The following is a 19,541-nucleotide window of genomic DNA, read 5'->3' on the forward strand; positions in this document are numbered from 1 at the left end:
CAATTGAGTATTTGGCAGGTTGGGTAGCTAAGACATTAAAATTAAAATTTTAGGAGCTTGGTTCTACAACAGAACAAAATTCAAAAAAATCTCACATGAACATATTATGAGATGCCGCCGAGGAAAAATCATTTTTCTTGTGGTGGATTAATTATTCTCAATATGATAAATTCAAAAATTATATTATTAGAATAGAAAAAATTTTTAATAAAATAACCAAACATAAAATTCCTGAAGGCAAGGAGTTGTAAAAAAGTGACCAAAAAAATTTTCAATATAATAGAAATGCCTGAAAAATATTATCCTGTTGTGTAAAAGTATGTTAAGCAAAGAGTTCTCATACGAATGAAACATTTAAACTACCTCAGTGTCTTAATTAATAAAAAAAAAAAGCTAAATTGAATCTACAACGACTGCAAAAACTTAAAACACTTATGACATAATTTAATAATCATTATTTATTGATATTTTTGTATATATTATCATATTTTATATCTGTGACAATAATTTAATTAATAAACCATAGTTCCATAATTTTTATTCAATTTTTTTAAATCTCTCTAAAATAATATAAAAAAAAAAAAATAGCTAGAAATAATTAATGGTAACCAAGGGCGTATTTGAGGGGGTGAAGGGTGAATTCGCCCCCCCCCCCGTGGTTCATATTTTTTTTGAATATAATACATTGATTTATTTAAAAAATGTAATATATAAATAATTAAGAATATAAATTACTATGATAAACTTATCATTATAATATATTATCATTATAACAGAAACAAGAGCTGTAGGTAAAAGAACTGTAAATTATTTTTAAGTTTGTATTGAAGAAAAATTAGTTTCGCCCACTCCCCCTCCCCCCCATGACCACAACTAAAATACGCCATTGATGGTAACACGACGAATTCTCAAGTAATAAAATACAATATTCAATTATACTACGCTGACATTAATAACTAGTGGTGAATCAATAAAATTTAATAAAAAAATTACAGCATAAAATATAAAAATACATATAATGCCTGACAGCATTTCGCTTTGCGCCGCCGCGTACCGTGAATTTTGTACTTCGGGTGACGTCAGTAAATAAGGAATGGTTTGGGGGAATCGTTTTGTTTACATGACTATATGCAACCTCTATAAATATAACTATCTCTATAACCATCTATAAACCTTGGTGTCCACCCCCTGATTAGACCAACACCGTCGTTATCATTTTGTTGTTATCAAAAATAAAATTGTTATCATAAATATAATTTTTGTCATAAATTATAAACTTATAATAAATGATTTACATTATTTTATTCGTTACAATGTAATATTAAGATATAAATTCAAAATTGTATTGTTAAATAATGTAGGCAGTCAAGTTGTTCTCATTATTTATTGTTTTCCTTGTATTTATTTATTTATAATTTAGACGTGCTTAATTGTTTAATATAAGAATAGGTAGGTATAGGAACATTGATGTGACCTGCAATTAAAATTAATAGTTGAGTAATAGTAGTACTATAAAAAATTTAAAAATAGGTGCCTAAAGAATACATTAGTTATCTCTTTAATTAAAACACTTTAAAAACTTCTAACGCTTTTAAACTATTTTTGATTATCCGAGTTGATTAAATAATTATTGTGTAGTCAGTGTAGCTGTGTACCAAAAAACAAAGAATACCTAATATATATATTTATATATATAAGTGAAGATAACTTGATATGAATGGGTTATTTCACTTTATTATTATTTGTACCAATATGACATACACACAAATTTAATGAAATTCTTAGTTTTTTGATTAAATAATTTATTATAGTTTTTTTTTTTAATTATCTTTGATATTATTTTTTAAATTATTATTTTTATTAAAATGGAAGATACTAGATATTTCAACAGTCTAGAACATATCCTAAACAATTCATACATAGTGATTAATATTTCTTTTCAAGGAGAAAATAATGATTTAAATTTATTTATCACACGTTTATTATTAGGTTTTGGCTATGTTGTGACAAAGTCGATGAAATATGAAGGTAATTTATTAAAATAAGTATGAATGTTTAGAGATACTTATTTATTGAATTTTTAAAATATGAACCAATAATTTTAAAATGTATTGCATGACAGGAGAAAAATCTAAGTACAGATTTTTGCTTGAACGTGAAGAGTTATCGATTAAATTTATAGGCTGTCCATTTTTAATCAAACAGCACATTTATTTTTAATATGTAAATAGATCTCATCACAAATCTAAAGATCTGTGTAATTTTTATCTTGATATTACATTGTAACAAATAAAATAATGTAATGAATTTATTATAAATTTATAATTGATGATAAAATTATATTTATGATAACAACAAAATGATAACGGCGGTGTTGATCTTATCGACTGCGTACAGACAGACCCTCCAATCCCGTGGTCACTTCTGCCTTGTATGTAACATACATAACTCGTTGAGCAACCTGTATATCTATAATCGTGAATACAACATACTGACTACTTTTGTGTTATATTATTGTTCATTTTAAAATTGTCTACACAAAGTTTAATATTAATAATTATGGATAATACTAAAACTGTAAAGAAAAGAAAGGGTTGCTAAAGAACGAAAAAAAAAATTGAAAGAAACTGCAAAATACTGTAGCAGTATATAAAATTATATACATTATTTAATTAATAAACTACCACAGAAATAATCTAAATGTATTAATAATACTGAGCGTATTTCTTATTCCGTAATTACATAAATACTTTATTAATATTTAATGTAAATTTTTAAATTTATATACCTATATAAATTAAATATTATGTCTAAAATTTTTGGAATGGGTTATGAGTAAAAAATTAAATATAATTACCAAATAAGCATGTGAAAATCAGGTCTAATTAAAAATTGTATTTTCAAGTATTATTAAGTGGAAATAAAATGTATGATAAAATATCATAGAATAGTTATAGTATTGTAGGTAGGTACTTAATATAAAAAATGCTTATTACAAAACTATTCTATTATTTAATTATACAGTATCAATGGCTTAGTGCGTGCTTATTATAAAGCATAAGAATGAAAACATCTAGTACAGAAAATTTCAAATTTTTCCATTTTTGTCAAATATTTAATTACATTTTTCAAATAAGTAACTAAAAATATTTATGTAATTTCATTTTAGTAAAGTGATAATGTAAATTTATATAGGAATGAACTTGTACCTAATAAATAATTGGGCTAAATAAATGTAATATTTTTACTGTAAGCACTTAAGTAACATAATTTTAACTTTTTATAAAATAAAATATTCTAACCTTTAGTTAAAACTAAGTGCAATATTAATTTTTTTACCATGTTTCAAGTAGATAAAATAATAATAATTATGGTTGGGACTTCTAGGAATTTGCATGATTTTCAATAATCATTCAAAACATTGCTAAGTCATACAGAAATTTGTTTCATAGTTATATGAATATATTTAAAATTTGTAGTTGCATATTTTGCATATTTAACAATTTTTAATACAAATATTTTATGAAAGAAAACATAATTTTAAATACATTTTCTGGACCTGAGAATTATTTGTCATTCCAAGTTTTTTTTACTATAAATTACCATTTATAATCTTGTAAATATAATCTATATATTAAAATAAAATATTATATTGAATAGTATGTATTTAACATTTTTTAGTACATGTTTCTACAGCTGTGTCAATAGTAAAGTAGACAATTCAATCGCGTAAAAATTCAGGATTAATGTATCAACAGTTAGTCGATCTGTATCATTGTATATTTATACTCACGTAGATTAAGCATCACAATAATTATTATTTAATTCACTGAATTAAAATAAAACATAATAAAAACATAATAAAAAAACATAAAAACGTAATCAATCTGTTTTAGTCAATACTTGTTGGGTTATTGTTTTTAATTTCCCTACATTTTTTCGTACATTAATTAATTGTGAAAAATGGAGAAAAAATTCTATAAATAAAAATGTGATTTAGTTTATGACTTATAAGTTAACATACTCAGCTTAACATTATTACTTTAATTTTTAGTGAATATCTTTTAAGTAAATACAGAATAAATCAGAATTGTATACTCTTTCCAAGTTTCTCTTTCTAAGTTTCTAGTAAAATCGATAAGTAATGTAATGTACATTTTTAAAGAAATTGAAATTAATTTACCACCTTCTGAATTAATCGAGCTCTTTTTAATCTACATTTTTATCAAGTAACGCAAGACGTATTTTGGAAACCAATATTATGGATTAAAAATGATCTTCTTAGCCCGTCCATTGTATCAAGTTATTTATAACAGTAAATTGTATTATGTTTCATATAGTTGAAAGTAAAATTAAATTAGAAATTATAGAAGTTAGTTGTGGTAAACAAATACTTTTATTGTTGCTAATTTAGAATCTTCTTTATGTAAGCTTAAAGATATGCAAATAAAAAAATTATCAACTAGGTCATGTCGTTATTAATATTTCATTAAAAATTACTAACCTACCGAACACTTTCATTACACTCGTGAAAATTGACCTATAAATAATGTATTTTAATTTTTCTTTCAGACTGATTTATTATTATGACATAATATTCATACTAGTATTAATCGTTAATTTATTTTACTTTTCCTTTCATCAATCATACATCAGAGTGTATCGACTTAATTTTATCGATAGACATTATAAATCATCATTAAAAATGATTGCATCAAAGTCATTTAAATTCGACATTTATCAGTCATAATGGCAGTACAATTATGTAATAAAATGAATAGTTTTTACATAAAAAGTTGATTAGTGTTACTAATTACTTTGTAATTAAAACATTAATTACTAATTCTGTTAGATTAATATAGATCTAAAAAAAAAAATGTTGTTTTTTAAAATTACAACACTAAATGATATCGAAGATATAGAGCATAAAATTTAAAATAATTTCCACGTGTTTTCCTTCAAACTCTAATTTATACGATAACGTTTAATTGCAGTAGAATCTCGGTAAATCGACACATATCAGACCACGCTACTGCCGGATTAACGAAAACGACAGATTAGTGGGTGATGTTTTTTTTTTTTTTTTAATTAAACATAAGACATTCCTAGCCTAAGGCTATCTAAATCTAGGGATATTTGTAATAATAATAATAGTTTTAACATTATAACATGATAATTAAAATTAAAATATTTTTAAATACTAAGGATAATATTAACAATTATAATAATAACAATAATATTCTGATTTTACATATTTACAATAGTAGCTATAGTAACAATAGTCTTAGTGATTTGGAAGAAGCGCATGAAGATTTGAATGTTGGGAGGTGGCATAGTGTAGGAGGTCGTGGGGACGACCACGTTTTAATCTACAATGAGTTGGGTGGGTGAGGAGGTTGTAGTGAATTGCACCTGATGAGTTTGGAAGAGAGCAGTGGAAATTCTTAGCTAATGTTTTAATATGAGCTTGTATATCTTGAATTTGAAAATCTTTGTGGAGATTTGCATTTCTGACAAACCACGGAGCATTTGAAATTATTCTTAGAACTTTGTTTTGAACAGTTTGAATTTTTTTGATGTGCGAGGATGCACAGTTACCCCATACCGGGCAAGCGTAAGTAAGAATTGGCCGTATAATTTGTTTAAAAATTAAGAGAGAGCATTTTTTTTGAATAGTTGAATTTTTGTTCAGGATGGGATAGAGCATTGAGATGCGCTGGTATGCTTGCTGGGCTTTGGATAAAATGTGTGGCCGCCACGTGGGTCGTTTGTCAAGAGTTACACCGAGGTATTTAACCGTCGGTTGCCAGGGTATATTTTCGTTGTCAAATTTTAGTTGTGGGGAGTAGTATAGCGACGTAGACTAAAAATAACACCTATGCTCTTCGAGGCGTTGATTTTGATCCTCCAGTTTTGACACCAGTGTGAGAGGGTATTTAAGTGATCTTGTAGATTTGAGGATATTGCTTCGATGTTGCGTGATTCCGTGAAGATGGTTGTATCATCAGCGAAGAGAGCAATTTGTGTGCGTGGTGATTGAGGGATGTCGGAAACGTAAAGGTTGAATAAAATAGGGCCAAGTTTTGAACCTTGGGGTACACCAGCATAAATAGACTTAAGGTTAGAGGCACTGTCGTTAATTCTGAGTATTGTCTATTTGAGAGGAAAGAACGAATTATATTAAAAAGATATGTTGGAGTATTAATGTTACGTAGCTTAAAAAAGAGGCCTTCATGCCACACTTTGTCAAACGCCTTTGAAATATCAATAAATATTGTGCCAGTGTGACAGTGCATTTCAAACGCAAAGTTGATGTGTTCCGTGATCCTTAGAAGTTGTTGAACGGTAGAGTGGTTGGATTTGAAACCAAACTGGAATTTTGGAATAGCGTCTGTGATATTCAAATAATCAAGGAGCCTGATGTGTATGACTTTTTCAAAAATTTTTGATAAGGATGTTAGGAGGCTAATAGGCCTGTAGCTATCAAGATTGGTCTTGTCTTTACCAGGTTTCTTTATAAGAATTATCGTTGCTATTTTCCATTTAACAGGGAAATAACCAAGACGTAGCAGTGAATTAAATAAGGTAGATAGCAGGTCGAATCCTTTTGAAGGTAATTTTTTAAACATGAGATTCGTAATTTTGTCGTGACCAGGTGCTTTTTTATTAGGAAGATTCTTGGTAATTTTCTTAACTTCGTTTGGAGTTACATAACCAATACATTTTTGGACTGAGTAGTCAGGTTGCTCCAGTGCATGCTTAACTCTAGAATCGTTGTTGAGATTACCTAAATGGTTATGCGAGAAGGTGAGCTGCAGAATATCTGAGAACACGTTGCATTTATCAATGTCAGATATAACTAGATTTGAGTCTGTGCGGAGAGGAGGGATGATGTTAATTTCTTGATTGAGTAGTCTTTTAGTTTCTTTCCATAAGTTTGACTCGCCGGGGTGCATGTTAGAAAAAAACTTATTATACGAGGACACTCTGTAGTTTTAAAGGGAGTGGGTGATGTGAACACATTAAAACGTATTTTTACTTATTGAATTTTACATTTTTATTTGTATTAAAAAATGAATAATCTTATTGTATTTTATTATGACATATAAATAATACATACTTGCTGTGCAATTAATTTTTTGATGGAACAGGTTTTAAAAAACGTTTTGCGCATACTTATCCAACTTTCGTTATTTTTGAAAAAAAGTAATCGTGTTTTTTTCTTATATAATATATTATAGCACGGCCTACTCCAAATTCGTTTACTAATTTGTCACCGTTTTCTAATTTATTTAAAATTTCTAGTTTCTCGACTAATATTATAGTAGTATGTTTTCGTGGTTGCAACATCTAACCGGCCCACAATGAACATGCACCACACTTCACCGTTAACTGAATAAAAATGAAATATCAAATAGGTTTATTCGGATTTAATCTGTTATTACTTAGATTAATCTAATGGTTTATCCTTTACGATAGTAGATTTATATATAAATACATATTGGTACGTATAGGTTAATACAACCGGATTACTGGACGTATCGGATTATCAAACGGCCGAATTACCGACATTCTACTGTATTTAGACGGTATTAAAAAGGTAGACAATGGGTGAACAATTAACCAGGAAGGCTAAAAATTCCCCTATGACGCCATGGAACGTATTTTTAAATTCTGTGAGAAGTGATAATTATGTAACATTAGCATTGTTTTTTCCCCTACGCTCAAACTTTTAGATAGTAAGCCCCACGCTAAGTTTCATTCATTAATTTTACTGATTAGAAATGGGGAAAAGGTACTGGTAAACTGGTAAATTTTAGATCTTCTAAATAGTTTTTTTTAATTGAAATACTTTGGATTAATGTTTTACAACCTTTTAATTACATTAAAAATAATATAGTCATACTATATAACTTATACATAACCATAATGATAAAAACGGTAAGATAATGGTGGTAAAAGTTTGTCAATCGTCCCTTCGGTTCTCGGTAACCTATGATAACTCATTTCTTTAATAATAAGATTCTGATCAAAGCTTCAATTAAAAATATATCGTTTACATAAATTACCATTTTTAATCTAATTGTCGTTTTTTTTTTTTTTTTTATTAACTTGTATAAAATTTTCTTGTTTGACGAAGTAAAAAAACTTTAGCCAAGCATTCAAAATATCTTATTCTATCTGTGAACAAACTTTAATTATGATTGGAAAGGTTAATTTATTTTAATAAACATTTAAAGTTGAAAATGTATATAAAAACAGTAAATTCTTGATGAGAAAAAATTTAAATTTCTTGTGAAATATAATTCGGAGTTATGATTTTTGAAATTTTTTCAGTATCGTTAGGTAAATATTGGAGTAAGGTAATTTTAAATTTTTAAGTCTTAATGTCCAAAATTAAAAACGTTATTTTATTACATTAGAACTTTCAAAATACGAGGTATTTTTAATGTTTCATATTTGAACCAAAATTGCATAACTTTTTTTAGAAACTTTGTTAAGTATAAAAAAAAGAATGTCTTTGATATAAAGTAAAAGTTTCAAAATTCTAATCACATTATTTTTGACTTTTAGAGTTTTGACTAAGAAACTAAAATCTGACAAGTGAAAGTCTTGTTTACAGTGCGTTTTTATTCGGTTTTTCGATTATTTTTACTCACGCATTGAAAAATTATTGAGATTTTAGAAAAATTAACCATCACTAGCAGTATCGTAGCCAGGGATGTTAGGGGTTCAACCCCCCCCCCCCCCATTTGACCTAAAAAAAGGAAGGATGTTATTGTCCTATCAATGTCTTAATGATCTTTTTTTTTTCTTTTTATTGATTCTTTTTTTTTATTTAATAAAATAGAATATTTACAATCCATAATATTTATATACAATACAATAAGTAAATATGATAATATAAGGAACATAACGTGAAATGGCGTTCCACCATGGTCCACCAGTGTGGATACCCTCTAGCTCGGGGTAAAGAGTTTTATTTTGTTTTTTTTTTTTTAATTAATGCAGTTGACTTTATGATCTATGATTTATATATTATGAGAATTATTTTAAATAATCAGTAATTTATAATGGATTTTTCGCGAGCAAGTGGCTTTATATCGTGTAGTACTATTGTCGCATATCTATCGATATCAGTGTTGATAGTAGAATCCAGTGATAACTCATTAGTTGTAATCATATGATACAGTTTCGCAGTGATAACACTGTGCTGCTGAGAGTTAGAGACGTTATATCTTTAAGTATTGAGTGTTTTCTACTGAAGTAGTCTACTAGTTTGTTGGCTTATTAAATGTTTACTGTTGAGTTTTTACTAATTAGTAATTACTACGGATACTATACATAGTCAGAAAATCAAATCAAAAACTATTGCAAAAATATTCATTTGCTCACTACATTCATTGCACCTCACATTGTTTAAATTTAGCAATATCTGATCGTGTAATATTCAGTCCATACGAAAGTGTACTGGCACCATACATGAAGTATGCGTGTTTTTTAAATACCCTAAACGACAAAACGTAATGTTAGAATCAGTAAAACGTATTTGTTCTGGATCTCAGATTACAAAATTAAAATTACTTTGTTCGACAAGATGGTTCGATCGGCATGACTCCATAATTACTTTTATGGAGTTATTTGATGTAGTTGTTGATGGATTATCCATTATTTCTACATGGTCAGACAGAGATTCGTCATCAGAAATTTATCAACTCATATCTACTCAATCAGCAACATATCTACTAGCAAAAGTATTTAGTATAAGTTTACCTCTCAGTAAACTTCTTCAATATCAAAATATTGATTTAGTTGAAGCCATATAATTGTCAGATAATGTTTTTAATGTGTTAAAAAATATTAGAAATAATGCTGACGAAGAATTTAAAAAAATATTAATGGAAATGAAAAAAAAATATATGTCACTTGATATTGAAATAACTTTACCTCGTGTTACAAACATACAGAAAAATCGTTTTAATGTAAAACCTACCTGCCCAAACGACGATTACCATAAAATATCATTGTTCATTCCATTTTTAGATAACTTTATTAAACAACTTCATGCTTTGAAGTTCATTGGTTCATTGTACATAAATAACTGATCGCCTATTTTTGGTGTCTCTTGCCAAACAATAATTTGCCAGATAAAGAAAAAAACAATAAAAGTTTGCAAAAAAGTACAGTGAAGATTTAAATCTAGTACTAATTCAGTAATTGGAGAAGTATTAACATGGACACAAAAGTTTGTTTAAGCATAAAAACCAAAAAATGTATAGGAAGTTCTTATAACATGTAATTCACTCATTTTTCCATAGACTTATAAACTTCTGCAAATACTAGCTACACTTCCCGTAACTACAACAAGCAGTGAAAGGTCATTTTCTACCTTAAAGACTTAGAACATACCTCAGAAATACTACTGGAGGAAATCGACTAAATAGTTTAGCATTACTAAATATTCATCGTGAAATAGTCTTAACTACAGATGAAGTTCTTGATAACTTTGCTAAAATCTCAAGAAAAATAAGATTGCTATAACTTATTTATTATACCTAACTTAGAATGTAAATGTTAATATTATATAAATATTTTTAATTTATATTAATACTTATATTAAAATTTAATAATGATTTTTTTTTTATACTTTTACCTATGTATCTATATTATTCAATAAATGTGTACTTTGTACTATTATTATAAATAATAATAACGTTCACAAATAGGTATCATTATTCGTCTTATCAAGGATATATTATTCTATTTACGTACAACTCAGTAGACCATTTACAGTTTTACCATACCGGGGCAATATATTTTAGTGATGTACAAAAACATAAACCCCCCTTAGATAATTCCTGGCTACGCCACTGGTTACTAGTATCACCGCAGGCCGATTTTGAATCAAAAAAATTTACTAGATGAAGTTTTTGGAACAGTATTTCTATCTAATAAAGTGTTTACAAAAAAATTAAAATAAAAATAAATTAATATCATAGTAAAACCATAAGATTACCATAAGATACATTAGCGTCGCTCAAAATATATAACAATTGTTTCCAAACTATAAAAATGTTAAGGTTTGTTGGAAATTGGTTTAACCTAGGTCATTATTTACTGTATTATGACTAAGGCAGAAGACTTGAAACATTTGCATATTTGTTTTGTATAGTCACAAGAATAGCAGAGTACGTTCCATGCTTTCACAAAGCTAGTTTTGAAATTGTATTTTGCATATAAATGTATATTTTGAGTACTTTTTGTTTTTAGGGCATATTTTACACTTTTATACGCTATTTTATACTTTTTGAGACATATTTAACTTAAATCGATTTTTTCCAAAGTGACATTTTTATTTCAAACAATACAGTCAAAATATTTGGATGAAATTTATTTATTTTTAATTGTTGTCTAATAATATGGTTTTTGACTGTCCGCGGGCACACATTTTTCCTAAAAGTGATAATGATCTAACGTCGTACACTACACCTACGCATCACCACCACAGTCGTGTACGCACCATGTGGGCTTTTATTCGATTAGGATTGATTTATTAAACGTTTTTTATACAAGACAATACTCAATATTTTAGTATTTAGTCTCGGTCAGTTCTGCGGAATGTATATTCGTGTTACCGTGCCGACTTATTATTAGCTGTATTATAAATTTCTTTGAACATTTTAATTTGTAATAAAATGCCGAAAAATAAACAGCATTTAAGTAGTCGGTTAAAATGTTTTGTGTCTGAGTTTGGTGCCCGTACGTTTTCGACCAATGGTAAAGTCCTGTACTGTAACTATTGTGAGGTTAAAGTAAAGAGTGAAAAACGGTTTAATGTTACGCAACACATTAATACAGACAAACACAAAAATTCCATCAAACGTAAAGAAAAAAACCAAAATGTACTTTAATTGGGAAAAGTACAATTGGTGAGTAATTCTAAAAAAATCATATTTTAATAAAGACTTATATTCTGCAATTCTATCAACCAACATACCTCTTAATAAGCTAGGTAACGTTCAATTCAAACAGTTTTTGGAAAAATATACGGAGAAACAAATTCCGGTCATTAGTACATTACGCAAAGGCTATGTCGATGAAATGTATTCTGAAACTATGAATAAAATTAAAAATGCTATCACTGGTAAAAAGATCTGGATATCAATAGATGAGACCACCGACTCAATAGGTCGATACATTGCAAACGGAGTAATCGGTACTTTTGAAACCGATGGTCCAGGCCAAGCATTTTTATTGAATTCCGAAGTACTGACCAAAGCTAATCAATCGACTATTGTGAAATTATTTGATAATTCAATGCATCTATTGTGGCCAGAAGAAGTGCGCCACGACGACGTCCTACTGTTTTTAATTGATGAGGTGCCTTATATGGTGAAAACCGGGAAATCAATAAAAATATTCTATTCTAAAGTTATTCACGTTACTTGTATTGTGCACGGACTTCATCTTATTGCTGAAAAAAATAGGGCAAAGTACAATTTATTTGGCTTTTATATACGCGAGTAATATATTTAAATGATGTAATTGTTCTGACTTGTTTTAAACACTATTTATTTTATTAATACTTTTAAATAAAAAGGCTAGAAAATTTTTAAGTCCATATTATGGGATTTTTATATGCATAAGTGCTTGCATATTTAGAGCTTTTTTTGGAGCTACAAGTCCTCTGCCCTACTAATGACCAATAAAGAAGTGCATTGGTTTTTCACAAAGAATCTAGTCTAACCTAACGATTTTTCTCTTATTATAAAAGGGTTTTATTAGTTGAATTATTTTTTTATTTTTTTTTATCATAGAAAATATTATTTTTGTTCTTGGCTTTCGGTTCTAAAGAAATGTAGAAATGACACCCGGAATCATATTAATTATTATTCAGTATATTATATTATATTAAATATATTTTATATGCATAAAAAAAATCATATACATAAGAATAACGAAATACTTGTACTGTTTTCAAACTCACTTTAATGCACCTTAAGTTGCTTATACGAAGTATCCTTACATTTTATAGTGTTACCCATATAGTTATATCCATGTATAAATTTAAAAATCCACATGTATCAAAATATAGACAACCATCACCACGCCATTCACCAGTACAAATTAAAAAAAAAAACTTATTAATTTCAGTGTTTTAATTTTATGGTAGTTTAAATCTAAAATAACTAATTTGTAATTATTAAAAAATTTTGGTTTAATCATGTAAATTATTATTATTATCATAATTTCAAATGTAATATTAAGTAATTGAAAAATTATTAAACTTTATATCATGTATAAATAAATTAGATTAAAATGTTGGTACACAGATAGAATTATTAAAAGAACTAATATAAGTTTTGGAAAAAGAATAGAGTATTTTTTTTTTTTTAATTGAGGTAATAAATTAAAAATAATTACAATAATTTAATATACATTTTATTTTAATTAAATTTTTACACAGATGAATTTAATAGAAATTGTATACATATTATATATGTTTCCAATAAATTAATATGTGAAACATATGATTTGATGAATATTTAGCAAAAAAAAAAAAAAAGATTTAGTAAGATTTTCCAAATTTTCAAGTAATAAATACAACATTTAAAATTTGTTCATTAGCAAAATTATAAATTAAGTTAAATCAATTTAATTACATATTTTAAATACATTTTAAATACATAAAAACTATGTACATTTCAGATGATATGATCATATTTACAATTAACATTAAAATACAATTTTACTAATAAAACTATCAAGTAATTTTTTTTATTAATCACAAAGCAACATATGTTGAAAAATACTTTCAAAAATACTGAAATATAATTCATAATCATTATAATACTAATTATTTCAGTCTAATTTTTAACAGTATTAACTGTGAGTTGTAACATTAATGTAAAAATGTACATGCACATTTGATATCAGGAAGTAATATTTGTGATTTAAAAATAATTTTATTTATTTTGCTTCTCGCTTAAAATTTTAAATAAATAGTATAATAATCAAGGCCGGATTAAAGGGAGGGGGGGATCTAGCCGAGGCGGTAGTTTAATACCCAAATTAGTGCATGTTTTGTCAAAAGGGCCCATATAAAATTTCAGCCCCGGGGCCCAATAGGTGCTTAATCCGGCCTCAAAAATAATATATTACAATAAATAAATAATTTTTACAAACCAATGTTTTCTATAAAGTTCAGAGTTCAAGATTAGGTAACCATTTCTCTACCATTTTGAACAAATAATCATTAAGTTCATTTGCTATCTTATAATACGGATCACTTGGCTGGAAATATAAAAATATTACACTAAAAATAATGTATAAATATTAATTTGTACAATTCAGTGGAACTTCAATCATTAGTCAGTAACAGGATAAAGTGAATGACAGGTAAATGAAAAAAAATTAGAAATTATTACATTCTATGTAATAGTTGGATGAAGTATAATAATTAGTACCTAGGTATTTTAGCTCATAAGAACCTTTAATTTTTTTCTTATTTAATATAATATTAATAATACACAATAATGTTTAGACGAAGAATAACATGAAACCAATATTGACAGATAAGAGAATGGCAGATAATAGAGGTTCTACCATAAATCTAATATTACATGTTTAATATTTTTACTATAGATACTTACTGACAAATAAATCATTACATTTCCAAATATTTTTGACAAATCCCATATAACATATTTCACTTTATCATATCTATTTTGTTCCAAGAATCGCCTGATATTTCCTAATGACATGGGTTGGCTTATTTTTTTATAATACATTGGATGCTAAAACATAAAAAAATAATCTAGTTAGAAAAAGTTACCTTTTGTCACATTAATATTGGTCTTTCTACTTGCCATTTGGGGATTGGGGCATTCTTTCACTAACTCTATGTTTTCAGATTTACAATATAGTTCCATTAATATTCGAGTAATTATTTTTTTTTCATTGAATCCAAATGAAATATTTATATTTTGGACATTTTTAGAATACTTCTTAATGTCCTCACACATAATACAAATAAATGAACTAAAATTATAAAATAAATAAATATACAGGTGTATTGAATTATATAAATATATTTTAGAAAATTAAATACTGGTATATTTATTTAAACAAATACTTACGTATCAACATTTAACAGAGTTGGATAGTAGCATGATTTGTGGTAAATTCTTTGACAACATGAACACCGGACTATATCTTTATCAAAATTCCAACATAAATCATGGCAGCAGCAACATTTTACAATTGTATTAGATTTTGAACTACCTGCACTAGCCATGGCTAAAATCAAAATACAAGAGTGATAAATATTTCAATCAATAAATATATAAGAAAACAAAAAAAATGTTTTAAATAATGACCAATATAGTGTAATTATGTTGTTATAGCATAACAATGGTAAAGGTTTGTAATTTCATAAACTTCTAAATCAATCTGAAGAGAGACTGAAGATTAAACCTGAAATATACGAGTATCTAAAAAGTAAATGGTATTAATCCATGTCGTAAATTATATTATATATACATATATATATTGTACTAGATGAGTCAAAAATGAGTCTTAAACGGTTCACTTAAATTATCTCTCAAACCACAGTTCGGCCGTAACGTTCATCATGAACATAGGTACATACACTATATAGTATCATATTTGCTTCGTTATCGTTATGCGCGCTCATTATTGACTATCAGTTCCAACTAATAATAATAATAATATCATAACGATGAATAACGCACAGAATACCCGTCTCGCCTCGCTGTGTACACCGATACTTTTAAAACAAAATTTGTCAGCCTCGTCAATTTCACCAGCTCAAAATAACAAAAAAAACAAAGTCTATGTTTCACCAAACCGTTTAGCCCCACTCGCCACTGATGACAATAACGACGTAGCAACAACTATGTCTCTAACCATCCTCAAGGATTTTTTCTGAAAGAGTACAATAAATCCATTTATAAAATCTGAATTCATTTTGATGATAACTCGAAATATAAAATATGATTTTATGAAAACAATTTGTATTTGTAACTGTTTGATGTTAAAATTTTGAATCATTTGATTACAATAAATATATAATCATACATAGATAATATCAAATATTACTTGACATTTGTAAAAGAATACTCTAGCATGGATAAATTTAAAAAAAACTTAGGTAAGTAACCAGTGTGGATAACCTTGGTAGATACCAATAGATATGACTTTTTATCAATATACGAGTATAAATAAATAAACAAATAGCTTATATGTAGAACTAAACTAAAACTTATCCTCGAGTATTATTATATTTGTCAAGTGCGATCAATTTCAAATTAAAAATTCATCGACGATAATAATACTCGAGATTAATCTTTTATTAATTAATTTATTTATATTTATAAACTATTTGTTTGTTTATTTATATATTAATTAACGAGTATCAACTGTTAAATAATTTTTAATTAAATTTTTTATTACAAGTCTTTTATAATTTTTTATCATTCCTTACGAATACATTCAATGATTGGATAATTGTAATATCTACATAACTCTCAGGGAAACGCAAGAGAGTGAATGCGCTTGAATATTACAACATTTAAACACATAAAAATGTAAAAAATAAAATATAGACAAGAACCAACCTTTAACAATAGATGCGTACACGAGAAAATGGCGGAAAAAATGTCGGTGGGCGAAATCCGTAGTTTGCTTTCGACGATCAGTAATAGTGATGCACTGCAATCTTAAATAGTCATGACATATTCCAATTTTCTATATAATCTTGATGTGAGTATCTGTAAGTCGAATACTTTTTGAATTATTTATTGCACGAAGAGTTTCTTTTAATCGTCGAATATATTTTTACCTTGTTCAATAGGGACTTATCTTTAAATGCCGAAACCAACGTAAATAGACAAGCGTCTAGAGACAGAAAACGCCGAATGGCTGCAAGATGGCGGCCATATGCTCTTATCAATCGTACCTCTTATCTTCAAAAACATTTATCAGTATTATCACAGAATACTTTTATTATGTGATATTGTCTCAAGAAATTATGAAATATTAAATATTAACAAACATTCATAGTTCATAAAAATAATTATTAGTGATTCAAATTTTAATGTAAATAGTTGTAAATTATAATAAATTCAATATTCAATACTTCAATAATAATTACAAAATAATAGGTATACACAATACACACTCCATAATGACCTCTCTATATTCCAACAGTACAACACGTAGCCAAAACGATTCCATTAAAATCTCTTCGACCACCGAAATCCTCTAATCTCAAACTTATCTAGTCTCAGCAGTCAAGTTCCATCGCTGGATGAATTCTTCGTTCAAGTCATCAGTTCCTTTTTATTTTATTTTATTTGTATTCTATTTCTGTCTTTACAATACTTGTACTTATTGTAAAAATAATATATTTACAGATTGTATAATAAAATAAATTAATAACAAAAAAAAAAAAGATTATGAAATAGTTGAAGTATTGAACATTAAATTTATTATAATTTATAAGTATTTACATTAAAATTTGAATTACTAATAATTATTTTTATGAACTATGAATGTTTGTTAATATTTAATATTTCAAAATCTCTTTAGATAATATCACATAGTAAAAGTATTCTGTGATAATACTGATAAATATTTTTGAAGATAAGGAGGTACGATTGATAAGAGCATAAGGCCGCCATCCAGCAGCCATTTGGCGTTTTTTGTCTCTAGACGCTTGTCGTAAAAAGTACTTGTACGGTTTTTAGTGTGAAATCGTGAAATGAAGAGGATTATCCTGGATGATTTTTGCCACTGGATGATGTTACTAACGAAATCGGTAAGGTCTACCAACTTATGTTTTATTACAAGAAAAACATTTAAACCAAGAAAACTTTAAAATCAAAGTCAATGTTTTTGTTAAAAACTGAAACCAAAGATTGCATTTTATGGTTCCGGTTCCGGTTCGATTCTTAGAAAAAAAAATATACAGATTTTGATGGTTCTTTAAGTACTAAAATTTTGGTTTTGATTTCTACCCAGTTAAAAAAAAAATTATATTAAGGTTTTGGATTTTAAATTAACAAAAAATTTAAGTTTTAATTTTTCGTAGGATTTGCATTTGTTTCATTATAATTGTTATCTAAACTTTTATGATTGTTCATTGTAAATTTTAGCAATATCCAAGCGCTATCTTGTGGAGTAGTCATTTTTTAAAATCTAATAATTTGAATAACCCAACACGCATAATGACCCGTTGTGTAAATATAAGGTTCATAGAGCTTCGCATAATTTATCAAACGAATGTGCTACTGAAGGATCAAAATGTTTGTATATTGCGAGATGCAAGCGTTACAACGAACATAACACGTAGTACAGTATAATGTGCGCTAGAGCGCGCTGTATGTATATATCGCATCCCTTTTGTGTAACCGTGATTTTCACGAAAGAGATATCAATTTTATGAACTTCTAACATATCGTGTAAGTCGGTTTTAGATTCATGAAATACACATTTATTTTATCCGTTTAATGAAATGGAAACCCATATTTTACACTTGATGTAATTTTATTTATGTGAATTTATTTAATTTTTGCATTAAATGGATAACTTTTTGTGAAATCGAAATATACAGAATATCATTGTCAAATAAATTATACTTAATCTTTTTATAGTTTATACTTAAAAGCTTAATATACTTATATCAATTTAGTACTATATATCCTAGGGATTATTCTAAGGATTTTTATCAACTACGCATTTTGTTTAAATAAGCCTATCAAAATAGAACTATGATCTCAAAATATACTGTCAAATTATAGTTAAAAATGATAAAATGTGTAGCTTCTATGTGAAATTATTTAAAATGTGATGTATTTAAAATATATAAAACAATTTGCATTCTTGTTCAAAGTGTTCACTTTTTTTAATATTTTTTAGTAAATTTCCTTTTTACTTTGTTGATAAATCATAATGTAATGTATAATAAAATATAGGGCAAAATAAGCCCTGATATATCCGTATCAGCTGTAACGATCACGTTTGTATAAAAATTATCAGCTCATAAACATGCATAATTTGCATATTTCGGAGTATAAGTGCTATTTCGATTTTTTTTGGATTTTTGCAATATTTTTTTAAAAAAATTTTTAGTAGACTAAAACATTTTTTCTTTAAAATAACAAGTAATTAATTGTTCATATTAGTAATTAATTCATGTTAATTTTTCTTCTTATATATCTTATAAAATAATATCAGAAGAAACCATATATACCTATATCTCTTTTCAAAAGAGAACAAACCGCTTTCGCGCATGTAGACTGTCAACCGTCCCGAGGTCAATTTCACCCACTTTCATTAATACGAGACATCGATCGCGTGATATCGTGTGAGTATCTGTAAGTCGAATACTTTTTGAATTATTTATTGCACGAAGAGTTTCTTTTAATCGTCGAATATATTTTTACCTTGTTCAATAGGGACTTATCTTTAAATGACGAAACCAGCGTAAATAGACAAGCGTCTAGAGACAAAAAACG

At 27.1% G+C, this 19,541-nt stretch overlaps 1 protein-coding gene across 2 annotated transcripts; it reads right to left on the minus strand.

The window, feature by feature from the left end:
- Nucleotides 1-13,907: 13,907 nt before the first annotated feature.
- LOC112692911 (transcription intermediary factor 1-alpha-like) lies at nt 13,908-16,949 on the minus strand. Of its 2 annotated transcripts, XM_025567733.1 has the most exons (6): nt 16,865-16,949; nt 16,641-16,793; nt 15,141-15,300; nt 14,871-15,042; nt 14,655-14,798; nt 13,908-14,295 (listed from the first exon to the last, which is right to left on the minus strand). In XM_025567733.1, the coding sequence occupies exons 3-6, from the start codon at nt 15,296-15,298 to the stop codon at nt 14,206-14,208; spliced, it is 564 nt and encodes a 187-aa protein (XP_025423518.1). In that variant the 5' UTR covers nt 15,299-15,300; nt 16,641-16,793; nt 16,865-16,949; the 3' UTR covers nt 13,908-14,205. The 2 variants fall into 2 exon arrangements, with proteins under 2 accessions (XP_025423518.1, XP_025423519.1); XM_025567734.1 differs by lacking the exons at nt 16,641-16,793; nt 16,865-16,949 and adding an exon at nt 15,381-15,625.
- Between the last annotated feature and the right edge of the window lie 2,592 nt (nt 16,950-19,541).

Source organism: Sipha flava, unplaced genomic scaffold, assembly GCF_003268045.1.
Source record: "Sipha flava isolate LNK unplaced genomic scaffold, YSA_version1 78_pilon_pilon, whole genome shotgun sequence".
NCBI classification, from domain to species: domain Eukaryota; kingdom Metazoa; phylum Arthropoda; class Insecta; order Hemiptera; family Aphididae; genus Sipha; species Sipha flava.